At 38.6% G+C, this 22,385-nt stretch overlaps 1 protein-coding gene across 2 annotated transcripts in view; it reads right to left on the reverse strand.

Annotated features, from left to right (window-relative positions):
- Window positions 1-20,166: 20,166 nt before the first annotated feature.
- The window catches only part of DEPTOR (DEP domain containing MTOR interacting protein), a 77,431-nt gene continuing 75,212 nt past the window's right edge, over window positions 20,167-22,385 (reverse strand). The window contains exon 9 of one of the 2 annotated variants that reach the window (XM_064706566.1): window positions 20,167-21,337. In XM_064706566.1, the coding sequence (XP_064562636.1) occupies window positions 21,209-21,337 (129 nt within the window). In that variant the 3' untranslated portion in view covers window positions 20,167-21,208. The remainder of the gene's footprint in view (window positions 21,338-22,385) is intronic. The other variant, XM_064706567.1, reaches the window with a different exon arrangement.

Below are 22,385 nucleotides of genomic sequence, written 5' to 3' on the forward strand. Positions count from 1 at the left end.
AAATGATTGAAAGTGGCTTGGCAAGTTCTTCTGCCTGCTCCCTCAGTACCCTTTGGTGTATCCCATTAGAGCCCATAGATTTATGGGTGTTTTAAGCAATGTAGCAGTTTACTAACCATTTTCTCCTGAATTATATAGACTGTATTCTGCTTCCAGTCCCCGTCTTCCAGGGTAAGGGGTGAGTACCCTGAAGTCTGCGATTTCTATGTTTCCTTTTGTGTCAAGTAAAGGATGGAGATTCTCCATAGCTCTCCTTTTGTTGCTGATATATTTGTAAACACATTTTCTCTTGCCTTTTATGGCCCTAGCAAAGTTGTACTTGAACTTTGGCCTATTAATTTTCTCCCTGAATAACTTCCTCACATCTTTGTAGTCCTTATGTACTTCTTCACACTTCTGTCCTCTTCATCATTGACTTATGTCTTAGTAGCATACCATGGAGAAGTAGAAGAATCTGGTCTGGTTTCTGCTGCTTTCAGCATGAGATTTAGTTTGGTGTACTTCTTATGAAACTTTGGATTCTAAACTGAACAAGCCCTGTCCCATGGCCATCAGAGATTTCCTCACATAGTAAATGCAAATAGTATCATCCACCTTGCAGAAACACCAATATGAACAAGATCAACAGCCATGAAAAGGTCTATCTTCGGTTCCCTTTGGGTTTCTGTGGGTAAATGCCATCCTTCTGAAAGCAATCTTTTAATGTTCATCTCAATACTCTCATAAATGGAAGAGATACAGGATCAAAACTCTCCTAATTAGACTTTACTCCCAGGACAAGGTGTTTTTCTGCTGCATTAAGGATATAGAAGTTTGGCAGAACACAAACAGCCTTGTGTCCCATCTGGTCTTCAGAGGGGCTGGGTATGGCTGGTCTTGAATTCTGATTAGAGTCAATATACATCGTTCACATAAATATGCTCTTGCTTCTTGTCCTAGGAATTTCTGTCTGACAACATTGAGTGTTTCAGGGAACACTGTGTAAGATCAATGTGAAAAACATGGCATCTGTTTTAGACTCTAGTTTTGACAAAAGCATGAAAATACTGAGGGAAAATGTCAGTTGATGTTTTACAATGTATTCTATTTGTATCTGTTCAATTCCTGTTCAATTTATGCAATGAAAAGAGAAAGCATGCACAATGAGACGTGTAATGGCAAATCTACAGCTAAAAGTCCACGGGGGAATATGAGTATGTTAATGTCAGTACCAGTGTCTCAAAACCAGAATAACTCTTCTTAGTAAACAGCTTCTTGCATAAAACCTATGTATTTCTTCGCAACTCCTTTGAGATCTCTCCTCCTCTTTGGTTACTGAGATGCTAGTTGTCCTATGGAGTATCAAGACCGTGGTTAGGAAATGTCTGTCCTTTGAGTACTGTGTGTATGGTATGGCAGCAGACTCAGAGTCTCCTTGGGGCCCACAGGCTTTTCTTTGCATGATGTACAACATCAGATTATAAACCTGGTAAACCTCCCCAGTCTTGGGGAAGTGTACAATGCAATGCAATGCAAGATTTGTGTACAACACTTTTAATTCAGCAATCCTTTTTTCTTTTCCTCTGTCCTCTTTCTTAATGTAGCCCTTTCGTAAAGCCAAAACTGGGTCCAAAAAAGGAAGGTTATAAAGATAAGTATTAGTAATCTCTTAGGTGTCCCTTTTAGTCTGGTTTCTGAGAAGGATTGCATTTGGTCACTTTGTCTATTTAACTTGGCTCCATAAACTTCGGAGCTCATCAGTTAAAATCAACTGAAGTTGTGAGGATACCACAAACATAATGAATTTCCTAGGAATTTCATGAAAAGATGTCGGTGCAAACAGGAGGGGATGCTATTGATTCATTTAATGGTTGGGAAGAATGTAGTGTGAATTCCTGCCTGCTCTTAGGCACTAGAGAATCTGTTCTTTAGCTCAGATTTATTTGTAACTTGGATTTTTTGGAGACTGCAGGACAAAGATTAATTGTAAATCATTCTTGAAGAATGAGGAAATATTGCAGTATTGTAACATATGGGAAAATTAATTTGTTCATAAGATGCACAAACCCACTGATGGGGGGAAGCCTGGAACCAAATTGCTGTGCTGAGTACACAAGCAGGCTTGGTGCCATGAGGCTGCTTGCTGGAAGCTGGGAAAATCCAGTAGCTCCAGGCAGCATCCTGCCAGTCTTGGGCTGAATGTGGAAATGGGCCTGAAATACCTTTTGAGTGTAGTAACTTAAGTTCTTCTTGTGCAATATAAATTGTTATTTACTGAGCTCACAATTAGTTTTATATTTGGGATTATGAGATCGAAGCCTAGCTGCACTTAAACTAACATGGTGATGTGTCTATTACTTTGTTGTTTCCACTTTTCCAGACAGAAGTAACTGGAATAAATTTGACCCCACATGGAACAGAAGTTGGATGTTTGTTGTCATCATGTGTCGCAGACATCTTTTATGGAAAATCCTTTCCTTAGGATTTTTCTTCCTGAGAATCTGGGAGGCCTCAGGAAAAAGATGTAAACAATGGTTATCTGCTGCTGTGGAATGCAGCAGGTGCATCTGTGATTGGCCCATGTTGGATGTTTGTAATTAATGGCCAATCATAGCCCAGCTGGCTCGGACAGAGAACCAAGCTGCAAACCTTTGTTATCATTCTTTGCTATTCTATTCTTAGCTAGCCTTCTGATGAAACCTTTTCTTCTATTCTTTTAGTATAGTTTTAATGTAATATATATCATAAGATAATACATCAAGCTTTCTGAAACATGGAATCAGATCCTTGTCTCTTCCCTCATCCAAGAAACCCTGTGAACACTGTCACAATCATGGCTTTCCAGTCTATTAAAAAGTTGCTGGACAAATTAGGCTTTTAAATAGGTAGTTTAAGCTTAAGTACTTTAAGTTGAATGCTGTGGTAATGACAATGACTTTCAATTCAGTATTTAAAGAAAAAAACTCCATCCACTGTACATACTTTTACATTTTGCTAGAGCAACATCAAATAAGGGGAAAAATATACTTTCTGTCTCAAAGACTTTATACTGCATTATACTTTAGTCGCCAGAACAGTGAAGACCAGAGCTTTCACAAAAGCTACAGGAAAAAATATATTCGGAAAACAGGAGAATAAGTTATTTCTCCCATTTCTCCTTAGTCCCTTTTTGCAACAAGTAAGTTGCAGACTTTGACATTATTTCCAACAGAAATTTCTGTTGAAGCTATTTCTGTTATGTTTAGACCTTTCTGTTCTGCTTCAGTTTTTTCCCCTGAATTATCTAATAATCTCAATTTGTGGTCTTGAGCTCATTCTAAGGGAAAAAAAATATGGCACTGTTTTGAATTTACTTTCAGAAGCTGCTGAAGGAAAAACACATCTGCCAAAATGTGAGTTTTATCATTTCACTCTTTTCTCATCTTTAGTTTATTCTTGCTGCAGTCGGTGGTTGGACTAGTTCAGCAGAACTGAAGTACAAGTACATGCAAAATATCAAAATGTCACCCAAATGTGGAAACATTCAGGACATGGAATTAGTGTCTTGAATTTTGTCTCCAGAAGAAGAAGCTTTCAAATTTGGTGTCAGAAATGGCATCTCCTCTGAGTGTTCATTTCCGTGCTCGCTATCTTATACTTGCTGCTTGATGAAGTTTGTTGTTCCACTAATGGACAGGCCTTAGTATGTGTTCTGATGTCTAAAAATGCATTTCTAAAAGTATTTCCTCTCTGAATTTGTCTCTCTTCACTTTCTGGATTGATTTTGCCTTTTTCCTTATTTTCTGTTACTGAATTTCTGTTCATCATATATATATTATTAGACCGACCAAGACATTTCAAAACCTGCTCTGGTCACAAGGGAAATCTTCACTAAAATTAAGGGGTTCAAAAGTGTGTTTAATGTGATTCTTTCTTCATTTTCTCTTAAGAGACCTCTGTCAGCATTCTCTGAGGACACTGAAACTGGAATTTGTTTCTGAAATGCAGTCACACAAAAGAAGTAATGCAGATATTTTATATGTGAAATTGGGAATTTTCATTTGGACTGCATAATCTAGATTCCAAGTTAGACCACTCCAAGGAGTGTCTAACCAAGTTAGTGTCACTCCAAGGAGTTATTTTCAGCCACTTGTTTGCCAAGGCTGCTAGCACCTGTTCCAAAGCAGTAATTCCCAGGAGACTTCTAAGTCCTGGAGACGACTTGCATTTCTTGTTCTTGATGGGTGATAGAAGTGATAGAAAAATTCCTGTTTCTTTTTTTTTAGTGCAGATTATTCAGTGTGCCTTGTAGCAGCTGGTATCAGGTTCATAACCTTAACTGGGACCTGGCTAAAGTGCATCCAGCCATTGATTATGTCACAGTATTTCTTCTAAAAATATTGATCATTTATTGCAGACATAAGAGTTAATTTTTGGAAAGGTATCTCACCATCATGTGGAGATGCCTGAAAAAATTTTAAATTACCTGTCACCAAGATTTCTGCATGGTCTATGGTTCCATTTAGCCATCTTCCACTGAAAGCCACACAAACAAGCACTTGAGGTAGGGGGTGTGAGCAGAAACCTTCAAATGCAAGAATATGTCTCAGATCACAGTTCCTTTAGTATCTGGTCCAGTGGAAGTATCTCCCTTCACCCATAGTTAACAAAACAGTCTTTGATTAAATTCTGAAAGTCCATCATCAGAGAAGTCCTTTAACAACTAGATGAGGGTGGAAGAGAAAGTTGCTTTCAAGCTCTACTGGGAACAGAGAAGCCTCCCTTTCCCTCTGGTATCTCTCTTCACTAGTAGGAAAGACCACTGATTTATGTATTGCTCTTGCAGCATTTAGTTGTGCTTTAGTCTAAGTGCTCTAGACACTTATTACACAGGTAAAAGACAGAGTTACTACTTCTCCAACCCCCCCATACCTTTCCAACCACTTTAGCTGAAATCTGAGTGGGTACTGCTACTTGCATCTTCCTTATCAGTGACTTTGAGGGACAGGCAGTGTTCATCTGCACCAAGATGGTAGTGGAGCCCTGTGAGAGGGGTTTTCCTCACACCAGTGAAAGGGTCAGGAACCAGCAGCTCCAGGTAAACACTGCCATCACCGTGGCTGATCCCGTCCACTGTGCATTTATTATAAGAAATGTAATTTTCCTGTTTGCACTACAACATCAGCTGAGGTGCTCTAGCAGGCTGACAAGTGGAAGGTTAATTCCTTCAGAGCCAGAAGGCTTTTATGCTCCAGACCCAAGCTGGAGTAAGGTGCATTATATACTGTATATGGTGAATTATATACTATATTATGAACTGCATACTAGCAGTACAAAACAGCGATCAGTGATCTGGCAGAGGAACAGGTAGAAATACACCTGCAGGTAGCTGCAGCATGATGCTAATCAGTGAATAGCTGTCTGTGAGATGATCTGAAACACATGAAAATTGAGAAGCTGGGAGATAGGCAGGGAAGCAGTATTCATCTTTGTCTGCTGAATTTCAATATAGCTTAAGAAATCTTCCTCAAATAAAAAGTCCTAATTTGAGCAAATTACAACTTTTAATTTAAAGTTGTACATACAACTTTAAATTAAAGTAGGACTATCATGAGGCTTGCAGCAATCCCAGTGAAAGCAATGGCTCCCATTAACATACCAGGGTTTTGTTTTTCTATGGGCATAAATCATATATAAGATTGAAGAGTCTTGTTTGAACTTCCATTTCATGTAAACATTAAAACATTTAAGAACACCCCACTACATTTCAACTCCTTGAAGATCCTTTGAGTGTGTTTTTCTTGTTTCCCAAAAACTCTTTTTAAATTTATTAAAATGCATCTCTTAAAACATTTTCACATGTTGAAAAGAAACACTTGTCCCTTTACATTGTATTGATCCAAATGACATTATTTAAAATTAATCACCAAAACTGATCCCTTGAAAATTTCCCTTAATGTATTTTTTGAGACTTTTCAGGTTTTTTCCTCTGATTGTACTTGGAGACAACATCTCTTCTTTCCAGTCTCTTTCTTTGTGCACTGAAAACCCTCGGTAACTGCTGCAGTGTTTTGTACTCTGCCACTGCTCTTGCACATCCTCATGCTACCAGTAGCTGCAGTAATCTACTCTTCTGGAAAAAAAAATGGGAGTTTTCAAGCATCCTAGATGTGTTCCCAAAAAAAGGCAACTGTGTGACAGCATAGGAGTCTCAGGATGAACTGAAAGTCTGTGATAAAACACACCAATCAATACAACTAGGAAATGGGAATGACTCTTTTTCTCTCATGGCCTCTCTTACTGTGTCAGCAGCCTGAGCTGGAATTGGAGAAGCAGATTTATCTGAGTTTTCCTTTGTCTCAGAATTTGGTGTCCTTTCATTCCCTTAAGTGTCCATCGCAGGTGCATCACACTGCTTCATTGCTGTAAAGCAGATGGAAGTCTGCTGCTAAGGGAGCAGACACTTGTGCCACAGTGGGCACAGCCTCTGGTAAAAAAGCTGAATGCACTAGTTTTGCATCATCCACTCCCTGTATCTACATACAGGGTATTTTAGAGAATAGAGTGAAACAGAAGCTCTGGTGTCGCTCTGATGGCCCTAGATCAATCCTAAAGCATCATCCCTGGGTGCCTGACAGTTGAGATCTCCCTTTACATTGGCTCAGCATGCAGACTGCACTTGCTTTTCTTCAGGAAACACTTGCAAACACTTTCTTATACTCACTATAGTCACTAAATTTATTTTTTTCTCCATCAAATTAATTTCTTTGATGATATCACCATTCCAGAGTGGTCATAAGTCCTTAATTAAGGTTCAGCCGGGGATCGATTTTGGCAGCCTTTAGTCCATGTTCCTGCACTTGAAGACATAAAGGAATTTTCAAAGCTTTTTACTTTAGATAATTTTTTTTTTTAAAACCCATGGCATGCCCCTCATATCTTCCCCTCCAAGTCATGTCTTCCTCCTTGACTTTTACCACAACAGTTGCAACATCTCTAAGCTTAGTTTTTAACTCCTTTGCTCCTTTGCTCTTCACGTCATTTCCTCACAGACTATTTCGTGAAGATGCTAAATCTCCCCAGTTTGTGGATTTTTTTGGGTGATTTTCAGTTTAATTTCACTTGATCCAATCTCCTTTCCAGAAAGTTTGTAAGCCTTTCTTTTCGGGTTTGCGAGATTCCGTTTCCCTTCCGGAAAGGAAATGAAATTTCCTTTTCAATGGGAACAAATACAGGAATATTTGGTGCATGTCCCTGCACTAGATGGCATGCCATGCCTTTTCATGGCTTTAACTCTAGGAAAGATTTTTCTTTCTCTTAGTTTTTGTTTTTTTTTTTCCTAAGTATCAAAGGCATGTCCCTCATATCTTCCCCTCCAACATGTGTCTTCCTTTTTGACATTTTTCCCTGCTTTTGCAACACCTGTGAGCATAGGTTTGGCATGTTTTGGTCTGTTACATTGCAATGCATTTACTCACACACCGTTTTATGAAGATAATAAATCTCCCAATTTTCTGTTTTTTTCAATTGCCTTTGATATTATTCTATCTAGTTCCAAAATGTTTCTAAGCCTTTCTTTTCGAGTTCGCAATCTTCTCATATTTTGCAGTTTCAATGGGGACCAAGAGAGGAATCCTTGGTGCATGTCCCTGCACTAGATGGCACACCAGGCCTTTTCATGCCTTTGACATTGACGAAGATCTTTGTGGGGTCTTTCGCTTTATTTCCTAATCATCCCTTGCATGTCCGTCATATCTTCCCCTCCAAATTCTGTTTTCCTCCTTGACTTTTTCCCCTGCTTTTGCGGCATATGTGAGCTTAGATTTTGCATATTTTAGTCTCTTTAAATGCACCTGATGGAATCCCGGTCCATTTTCTTGTAGTCTATAAATTTCCCAAATTTCCCACATTTGTTTTTTTTCTCCTCCAATTGCAATTCCTTGGACGAAATCTCCCACCCAGAGTGTTTGTAAGTCCTTCTTATTTGCTTTGGCCTTCAGCACGGATCAATTTAGGCAGGCTTTGCTGCATGTGCCTGCACTTCATCCATACGCTTTTGATGACTTTGTATTGAGCAAGATTAACTGATTTTTTTTTTTTTCCAAAAGTATCCATGCCATATCCCACATATCTTCCCCTCCAAGTTGTCTCTTCCTTCTTGACTTTTTCCCCTGCTTTTGCAACATCTGTGACCATTGTTTTGGCATGTTTTGGACATTTGAACTACACCTCATAGAATCCCATTCCATTGCATAGTAGTCACAAAATTTCCCACATTTGTTTTTTCTTCTCCTCCAATTGCAATTGCTTGAATGCAATCTCAACGGAATCTTGCGGTTTCACTGGGGACCAAGAGAGGAATCTTTGGTGCATGTCCCTGCACTGGATGGCATGCCATGCCTTTTCATGGCTTTGACTTTGAGCAAGATTTTTCTGATTTTTTTCTCTTTTTCCTTAGTATCAATGGCATGTCCCTCATATCTTGGCCTCCAAGTTCTGTCTTGCTCCTTGACTTTTTCCCGTGCTTTTGCAACTTCTGTCAGGTTAATTTGGGCATGTTTTGGTCCTTTGCACTTGACCTGATAGAATCCCGGTCCATTTTCTTGTAGTAACTAAATTTCCCAAATTTCCCACATTTGTTTTTTTTCTCCTCCAATTGCAATTGCTTGAATGCAATCTCCATTCCAGCGTGGTTGTAAGTCCTTCTTATTTGCTTTGGCCTTCAGCAGGGATGGATTTAGGCAGGCTTTGCTGCATGTGCCTACACTTGATGGCATATGCTTTTGACGGCATTGTTTTTGAGCAAGAGTATTAGGATTTTTTTCTGTTTTTCCGAATTATCCATGGCATGTCCCTCATATCTTCGCCTCCAAGTTCTGTCTTCCTCCTTGACTTTTTCCCCTGGTTTTGCAACATTTGTGAAGTTAATTTTTCCACTTTTTGCGCTTTTCTCTGAACCTTATAGAATCCCAGTCCGTTTTCTTGTTGTCACTGAATTTCCCAAATTTCCCACATTTGTTTTTTTTCTCCTCCAATTGCAATTGCTTGAAAGCAATCTCCATTCCAGCGTGGTTGTAAGTCCTTCTTATTTGCTTTGGCCTTCAGCAGGGATGGATTTAGGCAGGCTTTGCTGCATGTGCATGCACTTGTTGGCATATGCTTGTGATGGCTTTGACTTTGAGGGAGATTTTTCTGATTTCTTTTTTTTCCAAAGTATCCATGGCATGTCCCTCATATCTTGGCCTCCAAGTTCTGTCTTCCTCCTTGACTTTTTCCCGTGCTTTTGCAACTTCTGTCAGGTTAATTTGGGCATGTTTTGGTCCTTTGCACTTGACCTGATAGAATCCCGGTCCATTTTCTTGTAGTAACTAAATTTCCCAAATTTCCCACATTTGTTTTTTTTCTCCTCCAATTGCAATTGCTTGAATGCAATCTCCATTCCAGCGTGGTTGTAAGTCCTTCTTATTTGCTTTGGCCTTCTGCAGGGATGGATTTAGGCAGGCTTTGCTGCATGTGCCTGCACTTGATGGCATATGCTTTTGATGCCTATGTATTTGGCAAGTTAGTTTGATTTTTTTTTTTTCCCAAAGTGTCCATGGCATGTCCCTCATATCTTCCCCTCCAAGTTGTGTCTTCCTGTTTGGCTTTTTCCCTTGCTTCTGCAACACCTCTGCGCCTTGTTTTGGCATGTTTTGGTCCTTTGCACTGCAGCTCATTTCCACACCAACCATTTTTTGGAGACGCAAAATCTCTCAATTTTCTGGTTTTTTTCAATTGCATTTCATTTGACCCTATCTCCTTTCCAGAGTGTTTGTTAGCCTTTCTTTTCGGGTTCGCAAGATTCCGTTTCCCTTGCCGAAAGGAAATGGAATTTCCTTTCAGGAAGGGAAACGGAATCTTGTGGTTTCAATGGGGACCAAGAGAGGAATCTTTGGTGCATGTCCCTGCACTGGATGGCATGCCATGCCTTTTCATGGCTTTGACTTTGAGCAAGATTTTTCTGATTTTTTTTTGCTTTTCCGAATTATCCATGGCATGTCCCTCATATCTTCGCCTCCAAGTTCTGTCTTCCTCCTTGACATTTTCCCCTGGTTTTGCAACATTTGTGAGCTTAATTTTCCCACTTTTTGTGCTTTTCTCTGCACCTTATAGAATCCCAGTCCGTTTTCTTGTTGTCACTGAATTTCCCAAATTTCCCACATTTGTATTTTTTCTCCTCCAATTGCAATTGCTTGAATGCAATCTCCCATCCAGAGTGTTTGTAAGTCCTTCTTATTTGCTTTGGCCTTCAGCAGGGATGGATTTAGGCAGGCTTTGCTGCATGCGGATGCACTTGTTGGCATATGCTTGTGATGGCTTTGACTTTGAGGAAGATTTTTCTGATTTCTTTTTTTTCCAAAGTATCCATGGCATGTCCCTCATATCTTCCCTTCCAAGCTGTGTCTTCCTCCTTGACTTTTTCCCCTGCTTTTGTAACATCTGTGAGCTTAGTTTTGGCATGTTTTGGTTGTTTGCACTGCACCTGATAGAATCCCCTTCCATTTCCTAGTAGTCAATAAATTTCCCAAATTTCCCACATTTGTTTTTTTTCTCCTCCAATTGCAATTGCTTGAATGCAATCTCCCATCCAGAGTGTTTGTAAGTCCTTCTTATTTGCTTTGGCCTTCAGCAGGCTTTGCAGCATGTGCCTGCACTTGATGGCATATGCTTTTGATGGCTTTGTATTGGGCAAGATTATATTGTTTGTTTTTTTTTTTCCCAAATTGCCCATGGCATGTCCCTCATATCTTGGCCTCCAAGTTCTGTCTTCCTCCTTGACTTTTTCCCGTGCTTTTGCAACTTCTGTCAGGTTAATTTGGGCATGTTTTGGTCCTTTGCACTTGACCTGATAGAATCCCGGTCCATTTTCTTGTAGTAACTAAATTTCCCAAATTTCCCACATTTGTTTTTTTTCTCCTCCAATTGCAATTGCTTGAATGCAATCTCCATTCCAGCGTGGTTGTAAGTCCTTCTTATTTGCTTTGGCCTTCCGCAGGGATGGATTTAGGCAGGCTTTGCTGCATGTGCCTGCACTTGATGGCATATGCTTTTGATGGCTTTGTATTCGGCAAGTTAGTTTGATTTTTTTTTTTTCCCAAAGTATCCATGGCATGTGCCTCATATCTTCCCCTCCAAGTTGTGTCTTCCTGTTTGGCTTTTTCCCTTGCTTCTGCAACATCTCTGCACTTTGTTTTGGCATGGTTTGTTCCTTTGCACTGCAGCTCGTTTCCACACCAACGATTTTTTGAAGACACAAAATCTCTCGATTTTCTGGTTTTTTTCAATTGCATTTCATTTGATCCTGTCTCATTTCCCGGCGGTTTTTCGCCTTTCTATTCGGGTCCTGATGATTCTCTTTTCTTTCTTGAAAGGAAGTGAAATTTCCTATCCGGGAGGGAAACGGAATCTTGCGGTTTCACTGGGGACCAAGAGAGGAATCTTTGGTGCATGTCCCTGCACTGGATGGCATGCCATGCCTTTTTTATGGCTTTGACTTTGAGCAAGAGTGTTTTGACTTTTTCTTTTTTTGTAAAGTATCCATGGCACGTCCGTCATATCTTCCCTGCCAGGTTTGTCTTCCTACTTGACTTTTTCCCTGCTTTTGCAACATCTGTGAGGTTAGTTTGGGCATCTTTGGGTTCTTTTCTCCACACATTATACAATCCGTGTCCATTTTCATCTTGTCACAAAGTTTCAGAATTTCTTTTTTCTTCCTTTAATTTCACCTTATTTGATGATATCTCCATTCCAGTATGTTTGTAAATCCGTGTTTCCCCAGAGTGTACGTAAGTTCTTGTTTCCTTTTTCTGCCTTTAGGGGGTGACAATTTTGGCCAGTTTTGGTGCATGTACCTGCACCTTATAGCCTACAGGCCTTTTCATGTCTTTGTCGTTTGGTAAATTTTTTATGTTTCTTCTTTTTCTTTTGTATGTATCCCTGCCATTTCCCTCATAACTTCCCCTACAAGTTGTGTCTTCCTCCTTGACTTTCTCCCTGCTTGTGTGTCATCTGTGAGGTTAGTTTTTGCCTGTTTTTGTCCTCTGTACTGCACCGGATGCAATTCCGGTCCATTGTCTTGCAGCCACTAAATTTCACAATATTTTTTTCTTCCTGAAATTTAATTTACTTTGATGGTGTCTCCATTCCAGAATTTTCAGCATTCCTTCTTTTTTCTTTTGGCCTTCATCGCAGAAATAAAATTGAAGGAGAATTTCGGCAAGCTTTGTTTCATGCCCCTTCACTTGTTGGCATACAGGTGGTTTCATGGCTTTGGACTTTGGCAAATTCCATTTTTTTTTTTTTCATTGTCCGTTCCGTATCCCTGATATCTTCCCCTCCAAGTGAATTAATTGGTTTTTTAATTGATTTTTTTTTAATGTCTGCACTTAAGTTTTATGTAAATTTTACTTTGATTTCCTCTTGTGTGTTTGGATGCTGTCCCCTTCTGCTACAGGGTTCAGCAGAAACTCCTCTTGTAGCAAAGGCTGAGATGTCAGACACTGAGATGTGACTGACTGTGATGGAAGGGCATAGCAGAGAGAGAGCCATGACTGAAGTGTAGGGTAGTGTATAAATACCTCAAAGCACCCAGGAGCTACAATAGCTGCCATATTGTAAAGAGTGCTGTTAAACTCAGGTTTATGTGGAAACTCTCAGGCACTGCTGCATCTGTTCTTATCTGCCAGGTCTGCAGCAGCTGCTACTCCTTCTTATAATCCCATTTCTTTAATGGCAGTGACTCCTTGGCTGAAATGAGTACTTTTAATGGCAACTTTAAAACAGTAGCACCCAGAAAGCAGAAGTATCTTTTGAAACATGCAGGAAGTAATTATACATGAACATTTATATACAAAGATTACAGCTGAGCTGACAAATGTCTTTGGTCCTCTTGACTGTCAACAGACAATTCTGAAGCAAAAGGATCTTTGTGTGAGAGGCCACTTTGTATCTTTACTGAAAGCATGAGGAAAAAAAAAGAAGACATCTTTCTTGAGACATTTAATAACATCACATCATCATAGTCAGTTCTGCACGATACAAGTGTGCAGCAGCTTCTCTGAGAATTGGCTGGATCCCCAGGATGTTCTTTTCCATCAACCGTGCTAATTAAATATACAGCTGGGAAACTCCAAAAAAATTACCAGCAGTGAGACAATTGAATCAGCAGATGTTAAGTGGTGATTATTAGGGATGTCATTCAGTTGTTCACACATAGGTGTCTAACTTATTTTGAAGTATCCTACAATATTTAAGATGTCCTCTGGGACTTAATCTCTAGATGTAATTTTGAGGGGTCACAGACTTCCCTGAAGCTGCTCTCTGCTACAGAAGATTATCTCAAATATCCCAAAAGCATCTGCAATGGCACTTGACATTTATGTGTATGCAACAGAAGCCAGCCCCACATTTCTGAGCTCCGATTCCAATTAGGAAAGTAGAAGTAGATGCCATCATTCTGCTGTGATGTTTGTTCAGACTATCTGCTGGGAAAAGAGCACTGCATTAACCGCTGTGCCAGAGGTCATCTTTGCAATCACAGGCCCATTGTTAGGAGTTAATCATGATAACTACTGGAAAAGGGTATCATCAAAGAGCCTTTAAAATGTGGACAATATGATCCTAATCATGAAGTTTTTATTCCTGTATTACATGACTTCCTGGAGCTCTGCACATTAAGACAGTATTGTCTGTTTTCTGAGAAAGAAGCAGTAGTCAGCAAGAGTTAAGATCAATGGTTTTTGTGCCTTCATCTTCCAGCTTAAAATTTCTGAACCAGAAGAGATTTTTTTTTCTCTAACTATAGTAGATATGGTCCAGGGGATTTATATTTAAATTGAATGCTGAATATTATAAGGAATGTGAATCAATAACCCCCAGAAAATAATTTCTTAGGAGAATGAACAATGATACAATCATGAACAGTGGGAAATTAAACAAAAATGTAACACACAATAACACACATTTTATCATGAAAATCAAACATCAAGAGGGTACCTCAGCAGTCTTTTGTAAATGCGTCTTTTAAGCATTTAATAGACTATTTGCCTGATGGCGTGTAATAGAAAATGAAATATTGAATATTTTAATATTCAACAGGATCTTGTTTATTCTGTCAAAACAAACCAATCACACACACTTCCCAGCTGCAGTAACAAACAAAGGGTGCACAACATTATCTTCAGAAAGCACTTGAGCTGAAAATGCTTATAAAACAAAACAGACATTGAGAAAATGTAACATCAAGATCTTAAATACTTTCATGTTTCTTCCTTTCCAAGTTAAGCCATAAAAGCTAGTACATCCCATCTACAATTTTTAAATGAGTTTTAAGCAAATCTTATAGTGGTTCTAGAAATATTTTGCAGGCAAAGCAAGGCTGTTAGGGCACTTTGAGAAATTAAATGGGTTCCTGACCCTGCAAACTACTGAGCACTTCTGAGTGTAATCACTTAATATTTCCCAGGCTTTGCTCAACATCATGCTTAATTAAACTTTTGCTAATAAACCTGAAGCACTCAGTTTAGCCCCATAGCTCCATTGACAAAACAGTTGTTCAGTCAAGCCTGCATATGTATTTATTTTTAGTTGATGCATGCAGTGTTTGCATTCTACTTTATAAATAGAAGTTTAAATTACTTAATAATGTAAATGGAACTTATTTTGTTAAAGGGTATGTTTTATTTGGGTAGTTTGTTATATTTGAAAGGGAGATATTTCCCAAAAAACATATCCTTACTACATTCTTATGTACTGCATTTTAGGATTAAATGTTCATAAATTTAATTCATTAATTACAACTTTGTTCTTATTGAAAAAGCAGGGTTAAGAACATAAATTGTAAATTTAGCCATAGAAGAACAATATTTTTTCTCTCTGTGATGTTATTAAGAAACTTAGTAGGACATTATAGGACTCATCCCTGGCAGTGCTCAAGGCTGGTTCAACGGGACTCTGAGCAACCTGGTCTAGTGGAAGGTGACCCTGCCCATGGCAGGGAAATGGAACTAGATGATCTTTAAGGTCCCTTCCAACCCAAACCGTTCTATCATTCTATCACAGAACCTTTCCATACTGCATCCCTTCACTGCACCTGTCTGATAGATTCTTTTCTGTGGTCTACATTTATTTTTGCTTGTAATTTAAAATCATCAAAAATCAAACAAGAATTTTAAAACAAGTAACTTATCTTCATTTGTCTTCTTCTTTTTTTTTTAATAATTTGAACATACTATGTATTTTCCAGCTAAGATCTACTAATAGGCATCATATTGCGGGTTTTGCTTGGGTTTTCATTAAATTTTCTTGAAATTTTCCCAGAAGAGTTTTGCCTTGAGAAGGGCAGGTAAGAACAAGTATTCTCTGAGTCAGGCTTGAGTACAAACTGAAAAGTATTTCTGTTCATCACACATCCCACTGCAACATAAGGGGGAAAAATGCAGCACATCTTTACCAGATAGATGGAAAAATTGAGTGTTTTTCTGTTCAATAAGAGAAACTCTAAAACCTGAAGTGATAAACAAAATACAGAAAATAAAAATCTGCAGTCATTTACAGCTAGCAGTGAAGATAAGAGTTTGTGCGGTTCCAAGCCCAGCTATGGTTGGGAGGCTGTGCTCCAGCTGGTATGGGAGGGAGGAAAGTCATGGGGAGCTCACCCAGAGGCCCAAAGGAAACACCACTCCTTGGAGATGTCCTCTTTTGTCTCCATAACCTGTGAAGGACATGAAAGATGTGGCCCATCTGTATTAAGAATTGTACACAGCTTTTTTAAGAGTAGATGTGGTGTCATTTTATATTAAAATGAATTTTATTCCTTCATTAATGGTAACTTTTTCTTACTTTGCTCTCTTGCCTTGAGACTTTGTTAATTTGTGAACTAACATTTAATTGTAAAGCAGCATCCAATTCACCAGTTTCTCTCAAATATTAGGCTTGCTAAATAAGCACTGCTAATTCATGAAAAGCTAGTGATGGTAATCATGGTAAAGGGGCTCTCAGAAACAGACCAATAAAAATACAAAGAAGCAGGACCATCAAGATCTTCCATAACTGATTTTTGAGCTCAAAGAATAAAGTAGGACCAATGTCAACTATGCAGCAAAATAAGTAGAATAGGAAAGAAAATTAAATATATCCATAAATCACTGGTAAAGGCAAAACAGTCTGGTGGGTGTGGGCTGTCCTTTTGACCAGTGCTCCCCAGCTTGGCTGGCTTGGGTGCACGCAGCAGCAGCAGCAGCAGCAGCAAGAGCTGCTGGATGGGAGCATTTCCCTGGAGAGGAGTTCAGCTGTTCAGGCATGATGGAAATCACTGTTTGAAGTGGTCAGAATAGCTGACTATGCACTGCCATCTAGGGAGCAGTTTGTAGATGTCTTTAGGTAGAAGCACCTTAGGAATAGAAGCAAGAGGTTGCACATAAAAAGAGATTTTTCCTCTGGAAATCACCTGCAAATTCTGGAAAGAAATTATGATTACTATTTGACAAGTTCATACAAGAGGCAGTAGGAGACTTGTACTCAAAGTTCAAGTAGAGTTATAGTGACACAGGATGGGAAACCTTTGGGTATATGGCAGCATCTTTGTAGAAGAGGCATTACAATAATTTGTGCTACCTAAAGTACAGTGTCTGCTTCAACCCCTGCTCTTAAAAGTAAGCATTGCATTTTAATTGTGTGCTTATAAAACTTGAGTTTCAACAGTACTGGAAATTCAAAGCTCCATGGCCAATATGAGAGAGGATACCTAAGTGTAAAACAACAGCTGTTTTCCTAGAGGACATTCAGTTTTACAGTTATAGCTGCTCCCTTCTGAATATTTCAGAATTTTCCCGAGGATTTGCAAGTACAAAGGTTATGTAGCTATACATGAAACATTGTCTGTATGGCATAAATTAATTGTATCAATGATTCCTGTGACATCCTTTGACATTCTTTAATTGTCTCTTACATTAGTGGCTCCTTCTTAAAAATTAAGCTATAAATATTTATTTACGTACATGTTTGTAGAGAAATCCAATTGTTTAAAAATCACTCAGCCTCTCTGGAATATGAAAGATATTTTTATCTGCACTGTGAGTATACAAAGGGAATTACTGTATTGGCAGGTACTAATTCTTGTTTTGTAAGTAACACCTATAAGTGAAAAATAAAAGCCGCATCACTCACCAGTTAAAGACATTTAAAACGGGTGACCTATGAAAAGCTTTAATGACAATTTTATTGTAAAAGGTCAATAGTTCACTTTATTTGAAGAGTGATGTGGTCTAACTGTATTTATGTATGTGACACACATGATTTTTCACTTACACAAGCAGTCTAGCTCCAGTTACACACTGGGAAGAAAATAATTGCAACACTTGATTTCTCAGTCTGTCTTGCATTAGACAAACACTTTTGCAAAACATATTGTTTCTGTTTCTCCTGCCTCTAAAATTAAAATAATACTTACCTAAAACCATTAAAATTAGTATTTGATTCCCAGAATTATCTGAAATTATTAGAGCATTATTCTATAATTTGATAAGAAAAAGGAAACATCCATGCATTATAGCTAACAGCACAGAAGAAAGGAGTCAATTGCCTCTTCTTCCTAAACCGCAGACTATTCTAATTTTTTTATGTCCATGTTAGTACATCAAGTCATTGCAGAGACTGTCTCTGGTCTGAAGGCTAAGAGGAACCAAATTCAGATCTCATGTTATTCTCTGAACTACATTGGGGCAATTTTCTCAGAGATCCAGATCATGCTAAGGGAACTAGCTGACCATTAAACCAGTAATTCTGGGACAGCATTTGACACATCCCTAGCACTCTAATCATTAGTGAGAGTATGATCAGAAAATGGAGATAAAATGGAGAAAAACACTTTGAAAAACAGTCCTACTGCATGGCCTTTTAATTCCAAACTTCTTCCAGAATGTAATCTCATGGAAGTATGGCAGGCTACACCCACTCATATTTCAGATGCTCTTATGACACAATGTCTTTTTAATTCTTAAAGTTTTATTTTTATCTTCTATACAGACCTAAAATGCAGACAATTAAGTTCTGATGCACCTGAAGTGGATTATTGCATCATTGTGTGAATGAAATGCTTTCCATGGGACTAGTTGTGGAACCAGTTGTGTTCAATACCATACACAGGGTATTTGATCTTGAAAAAGATAACGAAAAGAATTTATCATTAGGGAAATATAACAGGAAAAATATGATAAATATTGCACTGGTTTAATGCTCCAATTAGCTTAACTGCTACTAGAATTTAATTAAATATTACATTGCTTGAAGATGTCCATGAATGGTTTGCAAATGTACATGTACAGAGGAATGGCACTAATTTGAGTGATTAAGGCTTAAAGATTTATTAGAGGATCTTGCAAGATCTATAGTAACCAAAATGAGATCACAGAAGAGAGTAAGTCTTACAAAAACACCTATCTTTTTAATGAAGCTATTACTGCTGATGCCAAGGTTCATCTTTTAATTTCTGGTTTCTTGCTTCATTCTACACTGTGATATTCATGCATCTCTTGAAATGTCTCACTTCCATGAATAATCTTACATTTCCCCTGGCACTTTGCAGGAAGCAAGGTGCTCTGTTTAAAATTCTGTGCCCTCTGAAGTGCATGAGAGTTTGACTCTAACTACTGTGGGATGTCTTGGAGCATATGCAGGACCATGTGCAGACAAACCGCAATTTAATTGGAAATTATACATTTCATAGCTTAATTGTCTACTTTTCATTCTTTCTTCCAAAATACAAAATTTCATTGCAGACATAATTTGAATGCCTTTGTCATGCTGAAGAGGGAAAGAATTAATTAAATCCTGGGTTGTCAGTCAAGTTGAGAACACAATATGGAAATCCCTGTTAAACAGAAGGCAAGTAGCTGTGCTCAAATTGTGATAGAGACTAATGTATCTTGTGAATCAAGATGCCATCTCCAATCTGTAACATAATGAAATGCACAGATTTTTCCCTGCCCCCATTCCCACTCTTTTTGCTCCAGCCTGAAGTGCACTCTGTAATGCATTATTAAGCCAAATTCTGACCCAGTTTCTTAATTATCTGTAAGCTACAGAGAACTTCTAGCAGAATATTAACTAAGGCAAGAGATGTAATACAGACAAATCCATGATGGCATTAGAGAGAATCATTAGCATTTTGCTAAGAAAATCCTTCATCTGTAATATTTAACTTAACCTAACATGCAGAATTTATATTTTAAAGTGGTTAAGCCACTAAAACAACCCAGGGGGGAAAAAAGAAAAGAAAAAAAAAAAAGAAAATTAAAAAAAGAAAATTAAATAAACGTATTTGGAGAAGCATTCCTGGATTCACAAACTCAAAATACTTATAGCATACTGAAACATTTCTGGGACAACAAGATTGTATTCACTGTTCTGAGTGGGTACCATGGACAGTTGTTACAACCTAATATAACAATGTGTGCCCTGCTATTTATTTTGGATGACCTGTAAAATGTAACCTGTTATGGCATATACATGTGTACCAAAATTTTGGGAGTACAGTCAGGATTCAGAACTGTCATAGATGACAGTTTGAACAAACCCTCTAAACACTTGGGTGCCTGGTTAGTATCAAGTAAGTAGCTGCAGTTTTATACCTCCCTGCACTGCTGCATATTAGTGCAATATGAAAAGTTTTCTTGGTGAAAATACAACCACAGATATACAAAATGAGAAACAAAGAACACATGGACCTCTTCCTATAAAGCTGCAGGAGTACATGATTTTGAAGACTTGCTATATCTCTGAAATAAAAGTGTTTGAGTGAATGAAAAACATACTGAAAGAGCAATTTATTTAGTGAGAACAATTTTTAATACAAAACATGTTGCAAAATTATTTGAGGAAAAATACTTTCCCCACCCCAGAATTGGATGATTTGTGGTATGTGCATATAGAAAGTCAAGCTTTGATTGTAAAATTTAGACAGCAGAGAAAGCCTGCAAAATAGATATATAATTTTGTGGAACAGGACGTATTCATTCAGTTCAAAGATCAAATAAAACCCATGCAGTCCCCTTAACATTGAATTGAAGAGTCACCTAACTGCAGAACATGGAATTTTTATATATGTTTTTAAAAATATTTCTTTCATGAATTCATCAATGAAAAAATCCTACTGTTTGAGAAACAATAAGAGTCAGTTAAATACAACGTTTTATTTGTAACAGTGTCAAATGCAGCTCATGGGGGAAGTTGGTTCTTTGCAAAACATCAGATGATTGGAAAGTGCTGATAAACTTCACGTACATTCAAGTACACTGCTTCAATTTGAAGTGTGCTTTTGCTACTGGAGAATCTGAATATATCATTCCTTATGCTAACGCTGTGAATTTCCCACTACAACCTGCCAAATATTCCTCTTCTGGGAATTAAGGCGTCCAAAATTTCTCCAAAGTTATGAATAGTAAGACTGAGGCACCTTTCCTTTACAGGTATGGAAAAAACCTCAAAATCAATATTTTGTACTCAAGCACCTAATCCAGCACACAAGCATTGAAACCAAAAGACCAATTTTTAAAGGCGGTTTTTGTAAAAGACCATGTTTTTCCATTTTCTTTCTAGACTAACCCATGTAATCAGTAAGGCCCAAGCATTCATACCAGACTATCCTATACAGAGCACAGACACCTTTTCTCATGCATTTGCAGTTCATTTGTGTTTGACTGTAATCAAGCCAGGATTTCATCACCTGTCCCTCAGCCCAAGGAGAGAGCAACTGTGACTGCCCATGCTCCAGGGACAAAGCTGGACACCAGGACAATGTTTATCAATGTCAGTATCTCATGGAAACCAACTGTGACACCCCAACCCACAGTGCTTGGCTCTTTCACCTCCTAAGTGCTTTGATCCAGCAGTGGACTGTGAGGAAATATGCATGGCCTCTTAGGCTGGAACCCATTCTGACTGATGCAGCCATGGCTGGACAGACCACCTGAAGGCCCTGATCTTGTCTCTGTTGGGCACAGAGAAGTCCATAGTGAAAACAAGCTGGTATCTATTGTTCACATCTTAGCATAATCACCAGTGCTATTATTGTTAAAGGAAAGAGAGCCCCCTCCCCTAAAAGCAAAATCATCTCTTTAGACACAGCAACATTCTGCTGCCTTGTGTCATGACACTCCATGGCTGTTGCTATGTGTCTCACAAAAATGTCCAGTAATAGGGGTTTTGTGCCTTCTCAGGCCTCCACTTCTTCCATCACTTCCATCACAATTGTTCGAGGGCCGGTGAGGATGAGGTTGCTTACTGTCCTGTAATCCACATGGAGAACATTGAGGCCATTGACAGACACGACAAATTGGCAAACCTGAGGAGAAAGCAAGCAGCAAAACGAGTTATGCATTAGACTTTATTTTGTTAGGTCAATTACACAGATGTACTATCAACTCCTGGGTAGACAAAACCTCCAGAACTCTTCACATCATCTCATTTGGTCCCCTTAAAAGCCCCCAGATTAGTTTCTTAGAACTAATCTGGCAAGTTAATTTTCCATAATTTGTTTTGAAACATTACTTCAACTTACAAATCAGTGGAATTCAACTTTCCAATCTTTTAACTTTTGAGATTCATCAATCATTTATCAATATCAATCATTTTTTTCTTACAGCAATGTTATTTTTTCTTGTATCAGTGATATTGTACAGTATCAATGCTGCTTTGCAAACAATATGGCATCCAGCTGAGGGGTCCCCAGCAGAGCAAGGACAACTGTTGGAGTAAGTCCAGAGGAGGCCAGAAAGATGGCTAGAAGGATGAAGCACTTCTTCGATAAGGAACTAAGGCTAAGGGAATTAGGTTTGTTCAGGCTGGAAAAGATGAGATTTCTGGGTGGCCTTATTGTGGCCTTCCAGTACCTAAAAGGAGCCTGCAAGGAAGACAGAGAGGGACTATTTTCACAAGGGCCTGGAGTAACAGGTCAAGGGGGAAAGGCTTTAAGATGGAACAGTTTGGATAAGATAAGATATCAGAAACAGTTTGGTTTGGATAAGATATCAGAAAGAAATGCTTTACTATGAGCGTGGTAAGGCACTGGCACAGGCTGATCAGAGAAGCTGTGGATGCCCCATCCCTGGAACTGTTTAAGGCCAGGTTGGACGGAGCTTTGAGCAACCTGGCCTTGTGAAAGGTGTCCCTGTTGACAGCAGCGGGAATGAATGAGATTGTCGTCAAGTTTCCTTCCAACTCAAATCATTCTATGATTCTATGAAGACAGCTCTGGCAATTGCAGTCTTTTATCTTTAGTTTGTCTTAAATGTTTTCCTAGAAATAATTTTAGTCAGCTCTTGGTAATCACCAAGAAAAAATATGAACCATGTTTCCAGGCTCAGGGCAAGGTCTGAATGATGACTTCACTA

This window comes from Zonotrichia leucophrys, chromosome 2 (genome assembly GCF_028769735.1).
Source record: "Zonotrichia leucophrys gambelii isolate GWCS_2022_RI chromosome 2, RI_Zleu_2.0, whole genome shotgun sequence".
In the NCBI taxonomy this organism is placed as follows: Eukaryota; Metazoa; Chordata; class Aves; order Passeriformes; family Passerellidae; genus Zonotrichia; species Zonotrichia leucophrys.